Source organism: Stegodyphus dumicola, chromosome X2 (assembly GCF_044657685.1).
Source record: "Stegodyphus dumicola isolate Sdum_Otavi_A_Nest chromosome X2, ASM4465768v1".
In the NCBI taxonomy this organism is placed as follows: Eukaryota; Metazoa; Arthropoda; class Arachnida; order Araneae; family Eresidae; genus Stegodyphus; species Stegodyphus dumicola.
In genome coordinates this window covers 73,369,581-73,396,542 of record NC_140781.1, presented here as the reverse complement: position 1 = coordinate 73,396,542, position 26,962 = coordinate 73,369,581, and the positions used below count along the sequence as shown (strand labels likewise).

Below are 26,962 nucleotides of genomic sequence, written 5' to 3'. Positions count from 1 at the left end.
TTTATAAAATTGTTCAAACTATTTAATATAAATTTATTCCTGCAATAAAATAATAAGCGATCTGGTCACATATAATATTTTGAAACTGAATGCATAAACTAAACTAAAAAAAAATTCAGCCAGAAACATTTGGATAGCAGGGCAAATCAGATATTTGAAAGCACATCCATTGAGATATACACATAATTCACGACAAAACAATAACAACTCATAAAGCTGAAGATAGCTAACACATTTAACTCAAAATGACATAACATTAATTCGAAACATAATTAATGACATAAGTTTGAAAAGCAAAAAAGTAAACATACAAGTTTTGCAACTGAACTTACCTTTCATGCAAAAAAAAAATACCCATAGAACAAGTAAACCTCATGGCGCAGCCATCTTGGATTTCGCTTCAAATCAGACGGACGTTTAGAGATTTACGAAAGAATACGAGGAACTAGCATTTTGCCATATACAATATGCAATGACGCAAAAGAATATAGTTCTACAGAACTTCCTACTTTATTCCATAATAAGCAGTACTATTTCAAAGTTTTTTCTTTGTCACATTAATAGGGAAATAGTTAAACTTTGCATGTATGTGATGACCACCTTCTGTCTAATATTTCTGAGAATATAAACAAATTTTAGAATCTGAGAGTATTAGTAAATTAATGTATGGAATATCACCTCTCAAACCACCACTTCTTCAAGTGACCAATATTTCTGAGATTATAAATAAATATTGATATTAAGCATAATTTCTCTAAGACAACCATCTCTAATTAAGACCAAAGCTTTTAGAATCTTGGATAGTCATCAGAGAGATTTATTTTTACTGCGAAATTATCGCATGACTGTAATTCAATATCAATTACAGTTTGCGCAATTGAAAAGCGTTTTCTGCCCTGTTTCTTCCCCTAATTTAAAAAAAATCGTTTCCTAAATTTAAAAAAATCTAATTTTGCCTACACTTATAGTAGCATTTGTAATCTGCAAGTAATTATACATGTAATTTAAAATTTTTATAAAGTTATTTAGAATTTAGCAAATATTCTAGAAAATGTTTAAAATCTTTTCCATGACTAAATAAATTTTTTAAAATGTCAGAAAAAATAGCAGTTAAAATTAATAACAAAATAACAAGAATAAATCATCTATCATATCAATATTTTTAATGTGCAGCATTTAGAAACAACTTAGTAAAATACATATAAAAATTAAATAATGTGAAAGTTTCAGATGCACAATGTCAAAAAACTAAAACTGGTAAATTTGAGAACAAATATCCTCAGAATTTTTGACAACCGAAGTCCTCCGAACAGTGCAGTATGAATATCCTCAGGATGTGAAATTGGTCAAATCCTCAGGACATCCTCTAATATCATGGACTTAGTGACTTAGATAAGATATCCTCAGAATGTTAAATTATAATGTCCTCAGGACATCTGAGAATCAACATACTCAGGGCATCCTAAGTATGTCCCAGGATATTATGACTTAAATAGAAAATCCTGAGGATGTTCTGCGCTATGGGGGTACAGTGCCCCTTAGAGGATTGGTTTTGTTAATCTTAAGCCAAGAAAATTCTGCTTCGTTGAACTCCATTGTGGACAAAGAGCTTTAAAAACAATATTTCACAGGTACAGGGACCCAGAAAGGGATAGAAAAATTTTGATCAAATCCATTTTATTAAAGCACACACATCTGAATGATAAATAAGCCGTGGTCCACATTAATGAAATGAAAGAGCTGCAAAAATTTTTTATATACATAATTAAGATCAGTGCCGTGGCAGTACCTTTTTGCCCCCCCCCAAAAAAAACATATAGCAATATAATATATAATAGGATATACTTTAATTAGAATCTAATACAAATAGTAAAGGAATACAGTACCTACCTTAATATATTCTGTAATGTATTATGAATAGTCTCTCCCTAACTAAGCTTTTACAAAATACTGCACCATTTTTGAGGATGAACAAAGACACAAGCTCGGTTTGGGCTTTAAATTTGAGACAAAAAATGTGTTTAAAAAATTCTAGACTCTGATTGGATTCAGAAATGTGTGTGTCAGTGGAAAAATTAGACTTACTGGTCAGTTGTGGTTTGATTTTAGATCATTACACAAAACACACAAGGGTTATCTGCCTAAACGAGGGATGCCTTCATGGAGGACTTTCTATGAGAAACTGGCTCATGTACATGTTACATATGGAGAAAACCACAAAAATGCCGATTCGCCAGGATTCAAACCCTGGACCAAACTGCCAGTGTTTGACAACTTTGTCACTCGGCCACTGGTGGGCCCAGTTACTCGTATAAGTGGTGTATTTATTTCCTGATGCAGACGTTCAAGAATACTTTTCATTACATGAGAAATTTCACTTTCTGTGGAAAAGCCAACATCTCTAGCCAATTTTTCGCCATCTTTTAATACAGATTGTTGTAGCAGTACTCCATTTTTCACAAATAGGCTTAAGCTTTTCTACTGCCTCTTCACAGATCTTGTCTCGAATTTTTGCAAGTTCAGTTGCTAATGATTCAAGATCATGGAATGCTTCTCTAAAATTCATTTTAGGAGCTTGTAATCTGAGCTGAACATAATCAGTTCTGCTCAAAATTTTATCCTAGAAATGGACTAAAGTTACAAAATTAAAAGTCAGTGTGTTTTGCAGTAAAACTGTAGCATCACATTTAGTGTCACTTATGGCAGTACCGTCCAATGCTTATTTTTCTAATAGTTCTACTAATTCTTATAGCTCATCTACAATAACACTACCGCTTGTGCTGTGGTGCTCCATCTTGTTTTAGATGCTCATGTAACAGTTTTCTTTAAAACACTTTTTTCTCATCATAATGTCTAATGTAAGAAAACAGATATATGTTTTCAGTTATTCCAAAACATATTACAATGATTGGATCTTAGCTGCAGTAACTTCTATTAAATGTAATAATTGGTCATCAAAGTTTACAAATAATGCTTTATTATTTTTTCCCATAATACTTTTTTGAACACCAAATGTAATAAATTTTATATGTAAATATAGTTTAATCGCCAGTAGAGGGCATAAATGCTTCATGATGTATATTTCTTGTGCTTGGTTCTGGCAACGCCAGTTGAATGCATATTGGAATTGAATAAACTTGAAGTTTGAAACCTGATTTGTATGTTCTTTGCTTCTTCATTGTTCTCTGATTTGAATTGAATAATGTTTCTTGAACCAGGATAACATGAAACCTTTCAGGTGTTATATTTATTTATTGTTTGTGCCCAATGTGGGGCAAGAACAGTTTTTTTTTATTTACAAATGCAGTTTAGAAGCAGTTGCTAACTCAAAATGATGTGTTGTTGAAAAATTATTCCTTCACCCTGAACGTGGCAGGATGAACTTTCAGAATGTTTATGAATGCTTTTCTCTTGGAAAGTGAGTTAATAAGTTAGGATTAAATCATTGAAGTCTGCACCAGGTAAGCGAATAAAATTATTTTTGTTGTTATTATGACAGACGATAATCTTAAATTAAAAGCTGCTAGGAAAACTATGAGACAAGCTATTTCTAAAATAATAAATGTTTAGAAACTGAAATTAAAAAAAGACATTTGGGAAAAGAATGTGGTAGAAGAAAATTTGTTTTTACTTACTTCTAAACAATCTGCGTTGAAAGAAATTAATGATAAAATACTGGGTTGTTTTAAAGGGGATGAGTCCGAAATTGAAAAAAATGTGATACTGCATTTATATTGAATATGAAAGAATGAGTTTATGTATTTTTAGAGCTAAAAGGAAACTTAATTTAAATTCTCAGATAACGAACATTGAAAACGAATCGCCTGGTACCATACTGCTGCCGTAAAGGTTGAAAACAAAACTAACATTCAGTTACCTAAAATTTAAATTCCTAAACATCATTGTGATCCTAGTTAATTATTGGAATTTTATAATTCCTCTCAAAATGCTATTGGAAATAATAATGAGTTAACAAAGGTTGAGAAGTTTACCTATTTTAAATCCTTATTCGCAGGACATGCTTTAAGTGTAGTATCTGGGTTTGCACTATCTAATGAGAATTATGATGCTTCTGTAAGTTTAATTAAAAAAAAGATTTGGCTGAACAGATTTGGTTATATCTTCGCACATGAACAAACTCTTGAATCTTGAACCTGTTAGTAGTTCATCCAATGTGAAAGTGCTAAGAACACTTTACGATTCTTGTGAAATCAATATAAAAATTTTAAATTCTTTAGGTGTTATCTCGGTAGCTTATGGGAGCCTTTTAGGACCGGTTATTTTAAAGCTTTTACCTGATGATATGAATTTAGAATTTAATAGAAAACGAAACTCTAAAGAGCAGTATAGCCTAACAGAACTTCTCGAATTCATTAGACTGGAAGTTGAGAGTCGGGAAGCTTCTAATTTAATAATGAACACAAAGAAAAGAAACACAAATTATGGCATTAAGCAGATTAAAAATAACTTAAAAGGGGCAAGCATTCTTACTACTTCTGCATTAGCCACAGTGACTAAGCCGTACTGTTTTTATTGTAATCATAATACACATGATGTAGGAAAATGTGAGAGAACAAATGAGCAAAAAAGAGCTATATTAAAAAGCCATGGATGTTGTTACAGATGTTTTAAGAAAGGACATGTATCGTCCAGATGTAAAGTGAAATTTCATCCTTGTGAGTTGTGTAATGGTTTAAATCCTAAGTTATTTTGTAAAAATATTGTTCCTGAAGCGAAAACACTTTCAGATGTTAAACAGAAAGTAGTTCAGTATCAGATTCTAAGCAGAATGTAATTGCATCCCTATCGTTTCACTATAAGACTGTTCCTGAAACTGCTGATAAACTTGCACTGTTTACGCTTCACATACAGATAATACTAGAAGCCAAATAGTAAAAATCCTAGTTGATGGTGAATCGCAGAGGTCATTTATTAGATCTAATTTAGTTAAAGAACTGAAATTAAGGACATTAAGGAAAGAAAGGTAATATATATATTCCTTTTGGTATATCCAGGGTAGACTAATGGAATATAATGTTCAAATGACCCTGAAAAGTATACACTGCCCTAATGTCTCAATTACAATTGAAACTCTTGTTACGGACACTATTTCTGGAGCAATCATAAAAATTCCCTTGAAAAACATTTTGGAAATTTTAAAATTAGCCGATAATGGTGAAGCTGCTGAAATAAAAATGTTGTTAGGATCTGATTCATGTTGGGAAGTGCAAATAGGCGAAAAGAAAAGAGTAAGTAATAAATTATTTGCAGTGTCTTCTATATGTGGTTGGTCTTTGGTTAGGTCTTTGGCAGGTGATCAGTCCAGCGCCTGTATGTTTACAACTGGTGTTTCTCATTGTTTGAAGGAAGAAAATTCAATTAATGATTGTTTGCAAAGGTTTTGGACTTTAGACCACTTGGGTTTAGAGGAGAAGGAGAATCCTGATGATAAATCAGTCAAATCACATTATGAAAACTTTGGTAATAATTTAGAAAATGCCAGCTGACATCTAGTATCTTTGGTTAATAAATTAAAAAATGATGAATGGCTTAGGGAGAATTATGATAGCATAATAAACGAAGTTAAAAATTGAAATAATTGAAGACTGCAAAATTGAGTCTTTACAGTAATAAAATGTATTGCATGCCACATTTTCCAGTGGTAAGAAAAAATGTGTCAAAAACTGAAGTCCGTATTGTGTTTGACGCATCTTCGAAGTGTAACAATGGGGTATCTCTGAACAATTGTTTGATGCCTAGCCCAAATTTGAATCCTTCTATTTTGGACGTGATATTGCGGTTCAGACAATACAAACAGCCAATATTGAAAAGGTCTTTCTCCAGATTGGAATTTTTGAAATTGATACAAAAGTGTTACGGTTTTTATACTTTGATAATAATTACAATTTGAAACATTATAGAGTGACTCTTGTTTTTGTCGGTGTGTCATGTAGCCCTTTCATTCTGGCATGCACTATAAAAAGCATATAAAGAAAATCCAGATATTTTTTAGATGTTGATTTATTCAATCTACATAGATGATGTTTTCTATTGGGCACATACCGTGGAACAGGCTTTTAAGTTAAGTACTGGAGCCTATTGCATGCTTAAAGATGCCAGAATAAATTTGCCTCAGTTTAATACATATTCAGAGGAACTTAAAAACTTTAGGATGATAATGGAATAATTAATTCAGAAAATGAACTAGACTGCTACTATTTTCAATTCAGTAGGTTTCCTGGTGCCATTTGTATTACGTGCAAAATTGGTAATGCAAAACCTTTGGCAGTTGGGTTTAGAAATTGATGACAAAGTTCCAACTGAATGTAAGCAGTTGTGGTTCAAATGGAGTGGGGAAATTGAAAAATTAAAGAAATTTGAAATTTCTCGTGAATATTTCCCTAGCAAATTGAATCAAAATAAAGATACCGGATATTTGTTGTCTTCAAAATTATGGCACTCTGGACCAGACTGGTTAGTTGAATCAGTGAGTGCTTGGCCTAGTAAATTTATCGAGACAATGGAGTTTTCTGATGGTGAATTAGAGCAGAAAATGTATATAAATGATACACAATACTACCGTCTATTGCAGAAAATCTAACCCCCTGTTGAATCTTGAAAAATATAGTAAATTAATTAGAGCTATTAGAGTGACTTCATAGATATTTAGATTTATTCACAATCTGAAAAATAAAACTGACAAGAAAACAGTACCCTTGATTGCAGAAGAACTCTTTGCCACAGAAATATATTTGGTAAAAGAATTCAGTATGAACATTTTTCTTGTGAAATTAATAGTCTAAAGTCTGGCCAGTTGATTTAAAAAAACTCAAATGTTTATTAACTAAATCCTTTTTTAAGTGAGGAAGGAGTTTTGTTAGTAGGAGGAAGACTACAAAAATCAACATTAAGTTTTATGAACTGCATCCTATAATTATTCCTACAAAAACTCATTTTACAGATTTTCTGGTACATGATGTACATGAACGAGTTCTTCATACAGGTGTAGCTAGTACTCTCATGTTCCTCCGTGAAAAACTATTAAATAACTTTTGGAAAATCTTTTATAAAGATTATTTGTTGAATCTGAAATCTGCAAATTGTGTGAACAATCACCGTGCAAAACACAACTTGAATGTGAATGAAATCATGATAATACTTGAACATTTACCACATAACATGTGAAGATTAGGAAAGATTCTCAAAACTTTTACTGGTAGAGATGGACTAATTCACAGTTGTGAAATAAAGACTGAAAAGGCATTATGAAAAGACCTTTATAGTTATTAGTAAAGTTAGACTGCTAAGAGTATTAATATTGTGTGATAGTATATTTCTTCCTGAAAATGTAACTTTAACCCTTTGTTGCATCATGTCCACTCTAGTAGACAAATGTTTAAATTTGTTTATTCTTCTGTAAAAGCCTTAACAGATTCCATTCCTGTGTTTATTCATTCTATATTATTAGAACTTTCAACTATCGATCATAGATGGCTGTATAGCATCACTAAGTAAAGCATTGCTATTTGGAAAATGGCTGCTACTTCTGTTTTGAAGTTATTACAATTTCTCATGGTAAACATTATATAATATTGCTTACATTTTCTTATACTGCTGTTTTTTATTCATAATTAGTAATTTTAGACATATTAGGACTTAGGCTTCCGACATTTGTACCATATTCAAGTGTTAGATTTTCATCATGTCCACATAGAGGAAGAATTTGTATAGTCATATACTTAATATAAGCTAATATTAATTGCAGTATATTTCGCCACCATTCTTTTTTGGACTGTATATTTGCTTCTAATGATTCATTGATTCCTGTTTTATTAATTAATGTTCTTTCTGTTTCTTTCCAAGTTGTAAATGATTTTCAATGATTTGGCCTTGACTAAGCAATTTATCTTTTTTCTTCCATTTATGAAGTTGGTGTACTTAATTATTTCAAAGCACACAAGGGCTATCTGCCTAAGGGGAGGGATGCCTTCGTGGAGGACTTTCTAAAGGAAACTGGCTCGTATACACATGACACATGGGGAAAACCACGAAAACACCCATGCAGCCAGTCCGTTTGCGGGATTCGAACCTCGGACCGAACTACCAGTGTTCAGTGACTTTACCGCTCGGCCACTGGTGGGCCCTCCATTTATGAAAACCACATGTTATAACAAAAGATGACTGTGTAGTGGAATTTGATTTATTAAAAATTAAGCAACAAAAACAGTATACTGCATTATTTTTTTGTGTGAATATAATAACCAAGATCGGTTAATTTCAGTTCCTACTTCATTACTGACCCATTGAGAAAACTTAAGATTTAGACCAGCGGTTCTCAGCCTTTTTGTTTATGCATACCATCTTAACAAAAACTTAAGTATCCACTACATTTTACAATGATTATTTTTCAGGTTTTCTGTAGAAATATTAAAAAATATATATATTTAGCCATTTGCACAACCTATTATCTATTTGTATTAAAAATGCACACATAAAAAATATTAGATTAAAAATTAGTTGCCATTCTAATTATAAAAATATAAGTTATACAAGTAATACTTTAATTCTAAAATTTAGTGTGAAATTTGGGTCTGTTTAAGAGAGTTCTTAACTTCTTTATGTCTTGCCTTATTTCACTTAGTTTTAACTGTAAATTAGGGTCCACTTTTAGTTTTGTTGTGTACTTACTTTGCAAATATAACGTGGAAGAATATCCTTGTTCACACAAATTGGTTGTGCAAAAAGGCAATAAAAAATTAATAGCTTTATTTGAAATACCTTTTTTTTTTTTTTTTTTTTTTTTTTTTTTTTTTTTGTGTGTGTGTGTGTGTGTGTGTGTGTGTGTGTGTGTGTGTTTAGTCAAAAGTTAACAAATGGGTTATTTTTTAAATCTTCAGCTAGAATTCGATCACAGGAAATTTCTATTAATTGTTCTTTTTCTTTACGAGATAAAATTTCAGATCTATTTGAACAAAATGATTTCTAATCCAATTTTGTTTTTCATAATCTTAGGGAAAAATCGTGTTGAAATTATCAATGGAAAAAACAATGATTTTTAATGCCAGATGCTAATTCTTTTTCTTACTTTCATATTGTTTTTGGCTAGAAAACTTTCTAAAAGTGGTAAAAAGCTTAAAATATTATTTCATTATTAGCTAAGTGTTTTTATCATTGCCTTTATTTTATCTCTAATAGTAAACAAATTAACACTTTGTCCTTGTAATCCTAAATTTAATTCATTTAACTTTTGAAAAATATCAGCTAAGTATGCTGAACGTGCCAACCTTAATTCATTAAATAAAACATTTTGCACCTGAAATTTTGAATCACTGTGGAAAGTTTGAAATTCTGATCAAAGTTCAAAAAGACAATTTAAAACTTTGCATTCGCATAACCACGTTACTGAAATGTAAAAAAATATTTTATGTTCACTCCCCATCTCTTGGCATAAAATTGTAAATATTCTTGAATTTAAATCTCGGATTTTAGAAAATTAACAATTTTCACAGCTTGATTCAAAGCGATTTTCATGTTTTTGGGGAATGTTTTAGTTACTAAAGCTTCACGATGAATGGAGCAATGAGTAATATTAGTTTTAGGTGTGACTTTCTTTATTTGAGAAACAGAACTGGAATGTTTTCCTGTTGAAGCCCGAGCTCCATCACTGCATGTGGATGCACTTATTCTAAGTAATATTATTCTCAGATATAAAATTGTCAGTTACTTTGAAAATGTCAATTGCAGTTGCTATCATGAAGGGATTCATAAACTAAATACTCATGGTCAATTTGTTTATCTTCTTTAAAATGTATGTAAACTAATAATTGAACAAAATTTGTTATATCACTACTTTCATCCAGTTGCAGTGTGAAATTTTCACTGTGTTTTATTTTTTGAATAAGTGTCTCTTTTATGGAATTTGGAATTTCATAAATTCATCCACTTACTGCATCATTTGGAATCAGAATATTATCAAGTTCATTAGCCACTTTTTCATTGAATAATGTTATAACGATATCTTTAGCTCTGGTAATATAAGGTTTTCTCCAAGAGTGTGGCCCTGCCCAGTGTTGGCAGTTCTTAGGCTTACTAGATAACTAGTTTCCAAAGCTTTTCCCTTGAAGTAACAAAACCTTCATTACGTGTTTGCTATTTTTGAACCTGATAATGTCCTCTTAAAATATTCTTTCAATTTATCCTTTAAATTGGCATTCTTAGATTCAAGATGTGTTTAAAGAAACGATGGTTTCATAGTTTGGTTGAGGATCCATTTCATCTCCATTCTGAGTAAACCCAAATGATAAATAACTTTTATTGTATTTGCTATAAACAATTTTCCTTTTCAATATTTCTAGTGCTAGTAGATTGTCGTGGATCCATCACCTGTGAATCATCACTTTGCCGCATAGTCAATCCTAGCCATTTTTCCATTTTGAAAAATCTAGGTTTGTTTTATTTTTTTATTTTTTTTTTTTTTCCACAAGTATTTAAATGCACAATATATTACGAGTTCTTCAAAAACAGATGGCAATATTCTCAAATTGTGTAGAAAAGTAAGGAATAAAAAGCCACAAAGAAGACAAAATACCAGCTGTTAGAGACAGAATATCATCATAAAAAAATTATTTCAATTGAAAATAGAGCAATGTAGCCTAGAAATGCTGGTGATGTAAAGTGAAGACATGCTAATAAATCAATCAACTGTAAAATAATTAATGAGGTACTATTATCTTTTTATGTGTACTTTATTTTTTCCCCTATTAAGTATTCTCATTTGACTCCTCTCTCTAGTACTCCTTTTAAAAACATCATTTATGACAAATTTGTTATGTCTATGGTTAAAGGATTATTTGTAAAAATAAAAATGGATTATTTTGCTAATGTCTATGAGCAGCTATTGACCTTAAGCGAAGCTCAGGTCGCATGAATTTACGAGTGTTAAAGAAAAAATTAAACAGGATGTTAGGGTATGTAATTTTTTTATTTAATAGTTAAAAATACTTGTTTCTTTGTGTACCACCTAGTTTTCTCTTGGGTACCACCAGTTGAGATTCACATATTTAGACGATTATTTGTTACTGCATTTAGACTGGATTCATCTTGAAATATGCTGGATCCACGAATAACCGCTTCTGTGCGAAGGTGATGCGATATTAATTGAAGATTAATTAGCGAATTTTAAATAAGCAATAACTTTGAACTCCAGAACGTCCAGAATTAGAGTGTTTCTGTTGCATTTTCTATACTTTTTATTAGATTATTTATTTATTATATTTACGTACATAGGTTTGGAACTTCTGATGTATACGGGCCCCATCTTCAGAGTCTTGTAATGTTGTGATGTGTTGTCGCATAGAATTTTAGCAGCAGTAGGAGTACAGTCTGAATCTGTTTCTGACTCTGATTTCAGTTTATCCTTCTATCTTCTGGTTTTTCCTTTTGCAATTTTTTTTACTAAATATGATTCCCTTCTTATTCTGGAGTTCGGAGCTTCATTTTCTTGCTCTAGTTTTCTTTTCCTATTCTGAGAACTGCTAAGTTTTTTCCTTTGGCATTGGCCTGGTCTAACTAAGAAAATAATTTTTATTATACTAATTAAGACATTACTTATGAACAACACAATTACAGTAAATAAAATATAAAAAGGAAAACTTACTTTATTGCAAATTGCAAACAATATAGTAATAAAATTTGAAAATTGTTTATCTCTTCAATTACTTTATTGAACACTGTTAACAGTTTTGCTCATGCACTGTTCACTGAATAATGGAATCATCAAAGTAGGTGTTAAAAAGTAAAATGTATATCAAAGATCTCCGTGTTTAAAATTCAGTCACCGAATTAATAATGGTTGAGGTCCAAAGAGCTTTCAATATATGGACTATAGTATATTGTTTTTTATCATTTTAATATAACAAGTGTGAGCTGTATGTGCATTTAATTTTAAAAAAATTAAATATTTCACTAATTTTGAAAATTAAATTGTTCAGGAAGAAAGACAAAAGAACATTTTGTATAGGGAGATATCTGATTGAGTTACAGCAAACATAAATATTTATAACATATTTTATCAGACAAATCAAGAAAGGAAATAATTATATTACAATAATTATTAATTTAAGACCTTTTTCTAAGAAATCGACCAAAATAATAATTGGAATCTTCCAGAAAATCTTACCTCTTGGAGACCATTTGGCACCCCTCTGCGAGCGGCACTTCGGGCAAGGTACCCTTTACTCCTTTCACTATGCCACTTATTAGGATATTCTGTCACTGAAGATCTAGTTATATAAGCGGTAGAATGGTGGATTTTTCTGTTGTTTAATATAAATTCGATTTGGTTCCGGAAAATTGAGCATAATAAACAGTTGATTTTATTAACCAGTGAACCTAATGAGCAGTACTGTATAACAAAGCATATGAGGGTTGTCTCACAAGGTGTACTGCTTGAATATTCTGGAAAAGTAAATATGCCATGAATGTTGCAGTTGGTAAAATTTAAATTGTGTAAAGAATTTATCCAATGCAAATAATAATGCGGTCCATCCAGGAAATATTATAGAAAAATGTCAGGCTGCATCAATAGAAAATATAGCGAGTGAAATTGGAGTGTTGCAACATTTCCTCTGAGGAAAAATACAAACCAATATTTTATGTTAATGTTTTGGAAAATGTGATAAGTCAGCATTCGTGATGTCATCTAAAACAACGTAATGTGAACATTTTATTGGAGTAATTTCTTTTAATGTATTTCATACATAATTAGCTTATTCATTTATATCTTTTATATTTTAATGATATGGAGCAAATTCTAAGTATGACTTTTAATTCACAAAATTGTTATATTTATTTGATAACTAATTTATTAAAAAAAAAACTTGTAGATTGTGATGCTAATTTTTTGGTAATTTTTAATTGCAATTAAATAGCATAGTTGATAGTCTTGTATTTATTTATACATTTTGCCTATTTTTGAACACTGTTGGATAGAGTGACATTCTTTATTGATCTATTTAGTGTCATCATAACATATGTTAGCATAATTTTAAAAAATTATTCTTTTTTTATTGACTTATAGAAATGTAATTAATTTGATCATTTTATACTTTTAATGTATTCCTTTTACCTTTATTTATTATTGTTATTAAATTACAGTATTTGCTTACAGTGTTTCTTGATTCTAATTATGTCACAAAACATATGCATTGTAGCATACGAAAGAACTTGTTGGAGAATATTTATTTATTTCTGTCATCAATTCAACATCAGCAGTCTAATAGGTGAGTGTGCTTTTAATTTTAATATTGTATTCTGGAACCTTCTAAGCTATCAAATTTTAACTTCGGTATTTTTCAAAATTTATTATGATATTATTACAAAGAATATTCGCATATTGGTATGTTTGCTCAAATTTGGGCAAAACAACACAGTGGTGAACCTTTTATGATAGACTTAAAAGTGTAAAATTATTCACCTTTATTCAGGCAGTGGAGTTTTATGCTGCTTATCAAGTTAGCTCCTGATTTATCGTCATTATGTTTTCAAATTTACTCATTCTTAGGTATGTTTTTGAATTACAAACTGTGCTTTTAAAAACAATAAATGCACTTCCACATAATTTAAAACTTTATTTTACTTTTTTTAATAATTTATCTAATATGTGAATGAAAATATGTTTAATTGTAATACATCTTTATCATAATTTTTTATAGTGCTCTTGTATGTACTTTTTACATCGTTGGAAATCAGCATGTGAAATTATATGCTTTGCATTAATTTCGTAGTGATTTGATAAGTATAGTGCAAGGTGATCAAAATGTTGCTAACCAAAGAGTAAAAATTTATCTACATTAGGTGTTAAAAGTGACTCTCATGAGCCTCCTGTACACAACAGTCTGAATATCCCCCGCCATTTGTGGGAACGTAACCAATTCAGGCTTGGCCACTACTAAGCCCAGAAGTGGTGGCCAATTTATTGTGGAAGCACATAATAGGTGTGCCATTGTTACCTTCTATGAAGGGACAGACAATTACAGTCTCTGGGATTCGAATCTAGGCCCTTCGGTATCGCAATAGGCTACCTAATTCCTATATCATCTGGGCATCTGAATGCTTAATGTATCATTCTGCGGCATACTTTAGTTCATCTAGTGCTCAGGGTTTATTGAAAAAAATGTGCTTTCCAGTTTACATGGTAGCAAACTGGATGAAGAGTTTCAAAATCATGGATGGCAAATGTGATTGAGTGCTGTTATCTTTAAAATGCCTTCTAGAGAAGCCATAAACAGCATGAGCCACCACACTTGCTGAAAGTAGGTTTGATGAATTTCATATTTTAATTGGGCAGGGAAATGATCACAATAATATTGTTCACAATTTCAATAAAGGGGCTTATTTAGGGGCTTGACAAGCAGTGATTACATCAAGTGTGCAGTGATTTTTTTATTACAATGTATTATGATATTGGCATCTAAAAATTTAGTTCAGCTGGCATTTATGTATTGCATCAGTTGGGTTCAAATCTATCACTATAGTAATTGTCATAATAACACATTTTTTTTCCATTGCATGCATAATTTATATTTATACTAAGCATAGTGTAGTGTAGTAAGTAGTAAAATTGTTTTGCTTCCTTATCATCTGTGTTTGATCCCTTTCAAGAACTTTTGGTATCTCAAATTGCTTATTCCTAGTTTTGGCTTTTGCAGTACCTTTCTGTCAGATGTTATTCATTTCTAGCTTTCTGTTTAAAGTGAATTATGTGTGACACATAGTTTCTGCAGAGGCAACTCTATGATTATAAATAACTTAAATAGTGATAAAGTTTGTAATAATTCAAGAATTGATGTTCTCCATTTAAGTTAATTCTTGGCAGTGTACAGAAATATTGATTGTATTACTCTAAAAAATAAAAATTTATGATGTGAATATTTTTGAAGCATAACAAAATTATTCTCATCTAAAGACTGAAGAATCAGATACAGCATTATATGTAATATTTGGAAAATCAGAAAGAATCATCCAGTTTCAGATTTTTATAATTTTAAAAATTAACCACACAATGTAATGTGTGAATAGGAAAGGGAAGTGTTTGTGTTTTATATATGGATATTCAAAATATTTTTCATTATTACATGCATGATGTCAAAATGATATGAAAAAATACTGCATGATGTTTCAATGTGTCCGTAGTCATTGATTTTAAAGCAACAGAAATGAATTTGTGTTTAAGCTTGTGAGTTGTTTGCGTACTTTCTAAAAAATTACACAGGAGACCAGCTGTTTTAAAACCATATTGTTTGGTTCATTGCACTAGACTGATATGCAAATCACAATATGCAGAAAGCTTTTTTTTTTCCTCTTTTCATGGCATTTTTATTTTTTCTCAAAACAATTCATTAAATCATGAGCTATGTACTAAAACTTGACAATATTTCATTTACATTCATATGGTATTTATAATTTTATTTTATTGATTTCTAAAATGACAAAAATATGAAACTGGATGATTAGCACTGAATTATCCTGTATTTGTACACTGTCACACAACTATTATTTGACCTAGTTTTGAAAACCATGAGAATGGAACACAAATTAAAACAAGCCTATGAGGCTGGTAAAATAAAGCTCATTGACTATGTATAAGGATTGCTGTGAAATAGTTGGGAATGTATGTATGCCAGAAATTTCATCACTAAACTAAATTTTAATCTAATTTGTGTTACTGAAAATGCATTCATATCTTTTACACTTTTTTTTTTTTTTTCTTTAGGTGTCTGTTATTCCATGCCTTTGATGTTGTGATTGGATTTTTGTGCTCAAATAAATAAAAAGAATATATAAATTTGTGCCTGTGTGAGAAAATTGTTACATAAATATCAAATAATATAGACATTGCATAGACTTCAGTAATTCCGATGTCATACCTATGGTATATATTTTTGGAATATCATGTTCTGTACATTCCATTTGTTGTAACTTTAGAGTGAAATGCAATTTTTTAATAATTCAAGTTTTTTTTTATTCATCTTACTCCATCTTATAGTCAGTTTATTTTTGAAATAATTGTATGTTGTCAACAGAGAAGTTCATAGGTATTTATGATGTTGGAAGGTGTTTTGAATAAAATCAGTTTCAAAATATTCTCTCTATTTAACTTGATTTCTGTTGACATTCTTTTACTTTTTATTTTCTAATTTTTCAAAGAAAAGTGCATATTATAAAACTTTTCCATCAAAAGCAATAATTGAATGTAATATAATAAATAATCAATTTCATTATTGTGTATGCTGATTAAGTGTTTAAGCTATTCATCAGTGAAATTTAACTGCAATAATAATGTGACTGAAACTATTGGTAACAAGAATTAAGTTTTCAAAAAAGTTCAGGATTAGAAGCTGCACAATAGTAATCACACATATATTTCAATTTCATTATTGTGTATGCTGATTAAGTGTTTAAGCTATTCATCAGTGAAATTTAACTGCAATAATAATGTGACTAAAACTATTGGTAACCAGAATTAAGTTTTCAAAAAAGTTCAGGATTAGAAGCTGCACAATAGTAATCAGACATATAAAGTTTACATTAATAAATACAGGGCAAGCTGAGTGAAATTGATAAGTTACATTTTGCAGAAACAAAAGTTTTAATAATGTCACTTAAATACTTTATATGGTTGGAAGAATAAGCCCTGAAGTTTACATGGCTAAGTTACAAATGTTTTCTGTATGACTGTTTTATATTAGTTTGATAATCTGTTTCAAAATATGTCTATGTCAACATTCACAGCACCTGTTATAAGGCATTGTGTAACTCTTTGCAAAGAAAAAAAAAGGAATTTTACTTATGTAGCTATGATTAGGGTGTGCTGTATATAACTGGTAGCTATTTGCAGTGGCTAAGTGTCATCTATACTTTTACGAAGTGGAGGAACACAAACTCCGTCCTTGATGTACCTCAGAAGAAAATATCACAAGTGTTAAATTCAGACTTCTTGGTAACCAGCATGACATGTTTTAGGCTTGAACAATCAGTTCAACATAAAGGCAGAATTTTCATTCATGTAATTTTTAACCCTACATTGCAATCTTGGGCAAATATGGAGTCGGCTGCCATGTGACTTGCTTGCTGAGGTAAGTTAATTCGCACACTGTTTTTTCATGGGGGGGGGGGGAATTATCCATATATCACATAAAACACATTTTGTTTTCCAAAATAAATATTACAAGCAAACTGAGGGATTAGCCATGGGAAGCCCCCTCAGTCCCATCCTGGCTGATATCTACATGCATTATTATGAATCAAAATTGTTTGAAACTTTAAACTTCCCGGCATGGTTCCGCTACGTAGACGATACTTTTACCCTGTTTGAAGGTAATAAAGATGATTTAAATAGAGTTCTTTCAACAATGAATTCTATTGATCCTGCTATTCAGTTCACTTTTGAACTTGAGACTTGCAATTCTCTTCCGTTTCTCGACATTCTGGTCACACGTAACACATCCAACTTCAGTACTACAGTTTACCGTAAACCTTCATCGGTTTGCCTTCCACCACACTTTAAATCATGTCATCCGACTAAACAAAAGTTAGCTTCATTTTATTCCTATGTTTTCCGTGCTCTTCAAGTTTGCTCCTCCAAACTAGCCCTTGATGAAGAACTAAATTATTTAAAAGCAATAGCTATTGACAGGGGCTTTTCACCCAACATTATTAATCAAGCAGTTAAAAAATTCTCATCTCAACACACTAAAAGCCACACTCTTATTTTAGGAGATTATAAAAATTCTGTTGTCATTCCCTTCTTTCCATCAATTAGCTATAAAGTTGCACATATTTTGCAGAAATTTAACTTTCGGGTTGTTTACTCTCCCATCAATAAAATTCCAACTTCTATACTCAAGGACCCCATTCCGGATATGAATTCCTGGGGTATTTATAGGATTCCTTGCCAGTGCGGTTTAATTTACATTGGCCAAACTAAGAGAGCCTTAAAATTTCGCGTCAAAGAACATGAGGCATATGTTAGAAAAAAGGAAACACAGAAGTCTTCTGTTGCTCAACATTGTTGGTCCGAAAATCACACTTTCAATTTTTCTGCTGCCAAAATTATTCAAAAAACATCTTCCATTGGAGAACTGGATTTTCTAGAGGCATTTCACATTCATAAAAATCTTTCTGTTCTAGTTAACGATCCTAATTCCAATCCAAATTTGCCTTCGGCTTTTAGAGAAATTATGTTTTAGTTCTGGTTTCGCCAACAGATGGCGCCACTTGCTTATTCTTGTCCAGGCTTTCTTACCTTATCTAAACATTATTTCCTATCTTGTTCATTTGCGGTTTTGCAGCTGAAGATGATGGTTCGGTAAAACCATCGAAACTAGTCCTGTGAAAATTTTGTAAATTAACGCTGATTTTTGTTGTTTGCCTTCTGAATTAGTATTTATTCGGCGTGTTATTGTGTCTTAATTATAGAAGCCCCAAACAGGCTTACATTTTGCTTTCTTTTTTGCACGTGGTGTGGCCGCCATTTTGTGATTGTAGGAGTTTCGGTGAGTACATTTTTGCAATTTTCAAGTTATGTTTATGTTTTGTACATTTGGATATTGTGCTTTGCTTGTCTGATTTCATGCATTTTGCTTACAAACATTTTGTTTTTCTATTCATTTCAGTGAGGGATTTTTCTGCTATTTTGTGTGTACTTTATTATTGCTCAGTTAATTTAGTTTGATTTTCTGCATTGTTTATCATGCCTTCATCCGTTAATCGTTTCACTAAATTACGCCTGAAACGGCAAAAATTCCTGAATCATCTTGACTTTTTACTTAAATGTAAATGTAAAAAATTGATCCCCAATTTTATTCAAATCAAATCTAATCAAAAACCTTCGAGTCGCGTTTCAAGAATTCTGTTAAATTGCAAACTTGCCTTACTTCGGTCCGTGATAAGGGATACACGTCAACAATTGTCCAAAATTGAACATGAACTCTATAAGCTTCATCTGGAACTCGCTAAAACATATCCAAAATTCACTGCCCTTGAACAAAAGTCTTGGTCTAGAACGGAGAATGCAGTTAACCGTCATAAAAACACCCTTGCAGTTAAATTCGAAAAACTTCTTTTACAGTCTTCCAGTTCAAGTAGTTCAAAAAATCTTCCCATTGTAAACATCAAGCCAATAGTTAATATTTCTAATGTTAGTCTTTCAGAAGAACAAGAGAGAATTCTAAAATATAATTTTAACTTCTCACAAACCTGTAAACCCTCGATTCCAAAGATTTTGGCTCCTATCGAAAAAGCTTTCAAGTTCAGTAAAGTTTCAGATTCACAGAAAGAAATGATTAGGCATCTTATCGCTCATAATGTGAAATTCAATAATAAACCTTTGAAACCAAATCTAACTGCGAGAGAAAGAGCTACAATGCGCGAGATTCATTCTAACCCGGATATTGTCGTTTCAAAGGCCGACAAAGGTGGCCAGATAGTCGTCATGGATAAGAACACTTACATCGATGGTGTCACTAAACTCTTAAACGAAGGACCATATAATCCGATCCCTAAAGATCCTTCACCTTCGGACTTATCCAAAATAAAAACTGCGATCAAATCTTCGCAAATCATTTCAAGCAACTTAAAACGTTCGCTTATCCCATCTGTTGCGAATTGTGCCAGATTATATGCCCTTCCCAAAATTCATAAAAGTGGTATTCCTTTCCGCCCTATTGTATCAAATTTAGGTACTGCCTCGTATCCATTAGCTAAATATTTAGTTTCTAGATTTTCCACTCTATTAGACAATAACATTTACACCATAAAAAATTCAATAGAGTTTGTAAAAAAGGTTAAAAACATTTCTCCTCGTAATTTACTCATGGTTTCTTTTGATGTAAAATCATTATTCACCAATGTCCCAGTGGAGGGTGCATTAAGATGTCTAGAAACCAGACTTCGCGAATTTCATTTCTCTTGCATCGAAATTGATGAGCTAATTTCTCTCACTCAACTCTGTTTGAAACAAACACATTTTGTTTTCCAAAATAAATATTACAAGCAAACTGAGGGATTAGCCATGGGAAGCCCCCTCAGTCCCATCCTGGCTGATATCTACATGCATTATTATGAATCAAAATTGTTTGAAACTTTAAACTTCCCGGCATGGTTCCGCTACGTAGACGATACTTTTACCCTGTTTGAAGGTAATAAAGATGATTTAAATAGAGTTCTTTCAACAATGAATTCTATTGATCCTGCTATTCAGTTCACTTTTGAACTTGAGACTTGCAATTCTCTTCCGTTTCTCGACATTCTGGTCACACGTAACACATCCAACTTCAGTACTACAGTTTACCGTAAACCTTCATCGGTTTGCCTTCCACCACACTTTAAATCATGTCATCCGACTAAACAAAAGTTAGCTTCATTTTATTCCTATGTTTTCCGTGCTCTTCAAGTTTGCTCCTCCAAACTAGCCCTTGATGAAGAACTAAATTATTTAAAAGCAATAGCTATTGACAGGGGCTTTTCACCCAACATTATTAATCAAGCAGTTAAAAAATTCTCATCTCAACACACTAAAAGCCACACTCTTATTTTAGGAGATTATAAAAATTCTGTTGTCATTCCCTTCTTTCCATCAATTAGCTATAAAGTTGCACATATTTTGCAGAAATTTAACTTTCGGGTTGTTTACTCTCCCATCAATAAAATTCCAACTTCTATACTCAAGGACCCCATTCCGGATATGAATTCCTGGGGTATTTATAGGATTCCTTGCCAGTGCGGTTTAATTTACATTGGCCAAACTAAGAGAGCCTTAAAATTTCGCGTCAAAGAACATGAGGCATATGTTAGAAAAAAGGAAACACAGAAGTCTTCTGTTGCTCAACATTGTTGGTCCGAAAATCACACTTTCAATTTTTCTGCTGCCAAAATTATTCAAAAAACATCTTCCATTGGAGAACTGGATTTTCTAGAGGCATTTCACATTCATAAAAATCTTTCTGTTCTAGTTAACGATCCTAATTCCAATCCAAATTTGCCTTCGGCTTTTAGAGAAATTATGTTTTAGTTCTGGTTTCGCCAACAGATGGCGCCACTTGCTTATTCTTGTCCAGGCTTTCTTACCTTATCTAAACATTATTTCCTATCTTGTTCATTTGCGGTTTTGCAGCTGAAGATGATGGTTCGGTAAAACCATCGAAACTAGTCCTGTGAAAATTTTGTAAATTAACGCTGATTTTTGTTGTTTGCCTTCTGAATTAGTATTTATTCGGCGTGTTATTGTGTCTTAATTATAGAAGCCCCAAACAGGCTTACATTTTGCTTTCTTTTTTGCACGTGGTGTGGCCGCCATTTTGTGATTGTAGGAGTTTCGGTGAGTACATTTTTGCAATTTTCAAGTTATGTTTATGTTTTGTACATTTGGATATTGTGCTTTGCTTGTCTGATTTCATGCATTTTGCTTACAAACATTTTGTTTTTCTATTCATTTCAGTGAGGGATTTTTCTGCTATTTTGTGTGTACTTTATTATTGCTCAGTTAATTTAGTTTGATTTTCTGCATTGTTTATCATGCCTTCATCCGTTAATCGTTTCACTAAATTACGCCTGAAACGGCAAAAATTCCTGAATCATCTTGACTTTTTACTTAAATGTAAATGTAAAAAATTGATCCCCAATTTTATTCAAATCAAATCTAATCAAAAACCTTCGAGTCGCGTTTCAAGAATTCTGTTAAATTGCAAACTTGCCTTACTTTGGTCCGTGATAAGGGATACACGTCAACAATTGTCCAAAATTGAACATGAACTCTATAAGCTTCATCTGGAACTCGCTAAAACATATCCAAAATTCACTGCCCTTGAACAAAAGTCTTGGTCTAGAACGGAGAATGCAGTTAACCGTCATAAAAACACCCTTGCAGTTAAATTCGAAAAACTTCTTTTACAGTCTTCCAGTTCAAGTAGTTCAAAAAATCTTCCCATTGTAAACATCAAGCCAATAGTTAATATTTCTAATGTTAGTCTTTCAGAAGAACAAGAGAGAATTCTAAAATATAATTTTAACTTCTCACAAACCTGTAAACCCTCGATTCCAAAGATTTTGGCTCCTATCGAAAAAGCTTTCAAGTTCAGTAAAGTTTCAGATTCACAGAAAGAAATGATTAGGCATCTTATCGCTCATAATGTGAAATTCAATAATAAACCTTTGAAACCAAATCTAACTGCGAGAGAAAGAGCTACAATGCGCGAGATTCATTCTAACCCGGATATTGTCGTTTCAAAGGCCGACAAAGGTGGCCAGATAGTCGTCATGGATAAGAACACTTACATCGATGGTGTCACTAAACTCTTAAACGAAGGACCATATAATCCGATCCCTAAAGATCCTTCACCTTCGGACTTATCCAAAATAAAAACTGCGATCAAATCTTCGCAAATCATTTCAAGCAACTTAAAACGTTCGCTTATCCCATCTGTTGCGAATTGTGCCAGATTATATGCCCTTCCCAAAATTCATAAAAGTGGTATTCCTTTCCGCCCTATTGTATCAAATTTAGGTACTGCCTCGTATCCATTAGCTAAATATTTAGTTTCTAGATTTTCCACTCTATTAGACAATAACATTTACACCATAAAAAATTCAATAGAGTTTGTAAAAAAGGTTAAAAACATTTCTCCTCGTAATTTACTCATGGTTTCTTTTGATGTAAAATCATTATTCACCAATGTCCCAGTGGAGGGTGCATTAAGATGTCTAGAAACCAGACTTCGCGAATTTCATTTCTCTTGCATCGAAATTGATGAGCTAATTTCTCTCACTCAACTCTGTTTGAAACAAACACATTTTGTTTTCCAAAATAAATATTACAAGCAAACTGAGGGATTAGCCATGGGAAGCCCCCTCAGTCCCATCCTGGCTGATATCTACATGCATTATTATGAATCAAAATTGTTTGAAACTTTAAACTTCCCGGCATGGTTCCGCTACGTAGACGATACTTTTACCCTGTTTGAAGGTAATAAAGATGATTTAAATAGAGTTCTTTCAACAATGAATTCTATTGATCCTGCTATTCAGTTCACTTTTGAACTTGAGACTTGCAATTCTCTTCCGTTTCTCGACATTCTGGTCACACGTAACACATCCAACTTCAGTACTACAGTTTACCGTAAACCTTCATCGGTTTGCCTTCCACCACACTTTAAATCATGTCATCCGACTAAACAAAAGTTAGCTTCATTTTATTCCTATGTTTTCCGTGCTCTTCAAGTTTGCTCCTCCAAACTAGCCCTTGATGAAGAACTAAATTATTTAAAAGCAATAGCTATTGACAGGGGCTTTTCACCCAACATTATTAATCAAGCAGTTAAAAAATTCTCATCTCAACACACTAAAAGCCACACTCTTATTTTAGGAGATTATAAAAATTCTGTTGTCATTCCCTTCTTTCCATCAATTAGCTATAAAGTTGCACATATTTTGCAGAAATTTAACTTTCGGGTTGTTTACTCTCCCATCAATAAAATTCCAACTTCTATACTCAAGGACCCCATTCCGGATATGAATTCCTGGGGTATTTATAGGATTCCTTGCCAGTGCGGTTTAATTTACATTGGCCAAACTAAGAGAGCCTTAAAATTTCGCGTCAAAGAACATGAGGCATATGTTAGAAAAAAGGAAACACAGAAGTCTTCTGTTGCTCAACATTGTTGGTCCGAAAATCACACTTTCAATTTTTCTGCTGCCAAAATTATTCAAAAAACATCTTCCATTGGAGAACTGGATTTTCTAGAGGCATTTCACATTCATAAAAATCTTTCTGTTCTAGTTAACGATCCTAATTCCAATCCAAATTTGCCTTCGGCTTTTAGAGAAATTATGTTTTAGTTCTGGTTTCGCCAACAGATGGCGCCACTTGCTTATTCTTGTCCAGGCTTTCTTACCTTATCTAAACATTATTTCCTATCTTGTTCATTTGCGGTTTTGCAGCTGAAGATGATGGTTCGGTAAAACCATCGAAACTAGTCCTGTGAAAATTTTGTAAATTAACGCTGATTTTTGTTGTTTGCCTTCTGAATTAGTATCCATATATCTGTTAATAAGTACATTTATAAAATAATTACTTTAGATAAACTTACTTTATGAAATACATTTATAATGGTATTATGATACCTATAATATAGGTCAGGGCTTCTCAAACGTTTTTCAGTCGTGACCCCTTTTTATCACTGAGATTTTTTCGTGACCCCCAGGACCTCATAATATTTACAAAAATTTTGTGTGGCGCCATAAGCATTGCGCAAATCCGACACACACATGAGTGAAACTGTCAATTTTTTTCATTTGTACTGTAATATACTATTGCAGTTTTAGGTCATTAACTTTAATTTCTAATTTTAAGACATAGAACAATTTGAAAATTTTAATTAAGTAACAGATGAAATGACAGCGTCATGTGCAAAGCGCAAGGAAAATGAACGTTTATATTACAAAAAGAATGCCTCGAAATATTTTTTTTTTTCTTTGTCTATATTGTCTTATCTTTTTCTATTTTCAGATACATTCCGTATAAATATTTGGTAATTGTAAAATTATTATAATAAGTTAAGTATCAAAACTGCTAAAATTTTTGGCGACCCCCTGCTGCGGTCGCAACCCATAGTTTAAGAAACCCTGATATAGGTAATTAAAATTTTTACATTAATAAATACAGGGCAAGCTGAGTGAAATTGATAAGTTACATTTTGCAGAAACAAAAGTTTTAATAATGTCACTTAAATACTGTATATGGTTGGAAGAATAAGCCCTGAAGTTTACATGGCTAAGTTACAAATGTTTTCTGTATGACTGTTTTATATTAGTTTGATAATCTGTTTCAAAATATGTCTATGTCAACATTCACAGCACCTGTTATGAGGCATTGTGTAACTCTTTGCAAAGAAAAAAAAAAAGGAATTTTATTTATGTAGCTATGATTAGGGTGTGCTGTATATAACTGGTAGCTATTTGCAGTGGGTAAGTGTCATCTATACTATTACGAAGTGGAGGAACAAAAACTCCGTCCTTGATGTACCTCAGAAGAAAATATCACAAATGTTAAATTCAGACTTCTTGGTAACCAGCATGACATGTTTTAGGCTTGAACAATGAGTTCAACATAAAGGCAGAATTTTCATTCATGTAATTTTTAACCCTACATTGCTTTAGGTGAATCCATCAAATGCTCTACTATAGCTTTCATATTTCCAGTTTCCCTTTTTCAGTATACCCCTAATGCAGAAAGTTGTTTCGTCGCCAAATATTAGTTAGGCAAAGAAACCTTATTACTTCTCTCCATGACTGCATGGCCATGCTGGAAAAGTGATCAAAAATTTTTGTTCCTTTTATTAATGCTCTGCAGTAACTGCATCTTGTAAACATTTATCTAAGGTTTGTGCTCAGTCTTTTGTGGACTTTGTGGCTCTAAACTTCATGTCTTGTTGACTTCTTCAGGCTGAATATATCAGCTTTCATTAGGACAAATTACTGTTTCTTCTGATATTGGTGATGTTTGAGGGGTTTCCTCTTGCATAGCCAGTTTCCTCAAATTTCTTGTTTCGGTCGTTGATAGACTACATTGTAGGTGGTGTAGTAAAATTGTGCTACATAATAATAGGTTTTGGGGGGCGGAAAATGCATGCATGTAGAAAGCCATTTCAGCCTGACTTGTAGCCTGATTGCTCTAGTGTCATCAAAGGCATTTATGTGATATTGACATCATGAAAAAAATTACATAAAGAGATCATAAGCTTGAAAGGCCTTTTTCCATCAAACGCTGTTAAATACTTCTTGATGAAACAAATAATTTTGGTTAGTCTTTGGATTATGGTAACTTTACGATTTTTTGGAGAAAATTTGGCGACCAACCCTGCTAGATTTTGTTTTCATGAAGTAAAGGCATTTTTTTTTCTAAACATTTTTTCCAACAATCTGCTAGCCGAATTACGCTTATGCTAGAACTTTTATGGAACAAAAGTGCTTAATCATGACGAAGATTAGGTGCGAAATTGGGACAAAGTGCAGAATCGCCCACTGCTTGTCACATTTTTAAGAATTGCATATACACGATATCATCCATGTACACGTCGACCTATTTTCACTTTAAAAAAATCCCAGAATTGCACAAAAATGGCATTGTGCACACTTTTGATTTTATCCATGTACACTGCTAAAATCCTAGCTAGTAACCTTTACCGCCTTACCAAAATGTCACCGAACTACCTGTTACCATATTCCAAAGATTAGCCATAATTTTCAATTTATAAAGCATTTAATCTCTTAGTTCACAGTGTGCATGAGTTAGAGTTTTAACAGTGTCAAAACTGCTATTAAAACTATAAAATCAAGCTATTAAACCATCAAACTGCAGGTAATCCCTTTTAGACCACATGCCAGATTCATCAGTAATTTACATCAGAATAAATGGAAACTGCTTTCTTACTTTACATGTTTGCATGATGGCAGTAGAACTGTGCTTTAACTTTTAATCTAGTGCAATGTCAATGTTTTCAAAAGTGGGATGGCAGAGTTGGATGAATATTGAATGTGCCAGATATTGTACTGTAAGGTTGTCATCAAGGCCTTCAGCAAATCTGCATCACAGCACAAGAACAGTAAGTAGCAAGATGGATAAAGGCTTACAGCAAAATGCTAGTCAAATGTTTATCATACTTATGTTCACTACAAAAGCAAAAAGTCTGTCAGAACTTCTATGAAAATTATGGTTGATGTCCATATATGATTTTGTTGGTGTTATCCTAACACATACCATAACTTCTAGGCAGATTTAGTGCACTTAGCAACATCATTTTCATTTTTGGAACCAAATCTGTGACCAGCTTAGGGAAAAAGTGACAAATAGTACTCATCCATCCTTTTGCATGATGATGTTTTGCTGCATACAATGCAAGCTGTGGCA

General features: G+C 32.1%; 1 protein-coding gene across 2 annotated transcripts in view; it reads left to right on the top strand.

Moving 5' to 3' along the window:
* Nucleotides 1-16,142, top strand: part of LOC118184218 (uncharacterized) — a 96,857-nt gene extending 80,715 nt beyond the window's left edge. For both annotated transcript variants that reach the window (XM_085810042.1, XM_085810041.1), the window contains 2 exons: nt 13,169-13,280; nt 15,773-16,142. In XM_085810042.1, the coding sequence (XP_085666168.1) occupies nt 13,169-13,280; nt 15,773-15,830 (170 nt within the window). In that variant the 3' untranslated portion in view covers nt 15,831-16,142. The remainder of the gene's footprint in view (nt 1-13,168; nt 13,281-15,772) is intronic.
* Nucleotides 16,143-26,962: the final 10,820 nt, after the last annotated feature.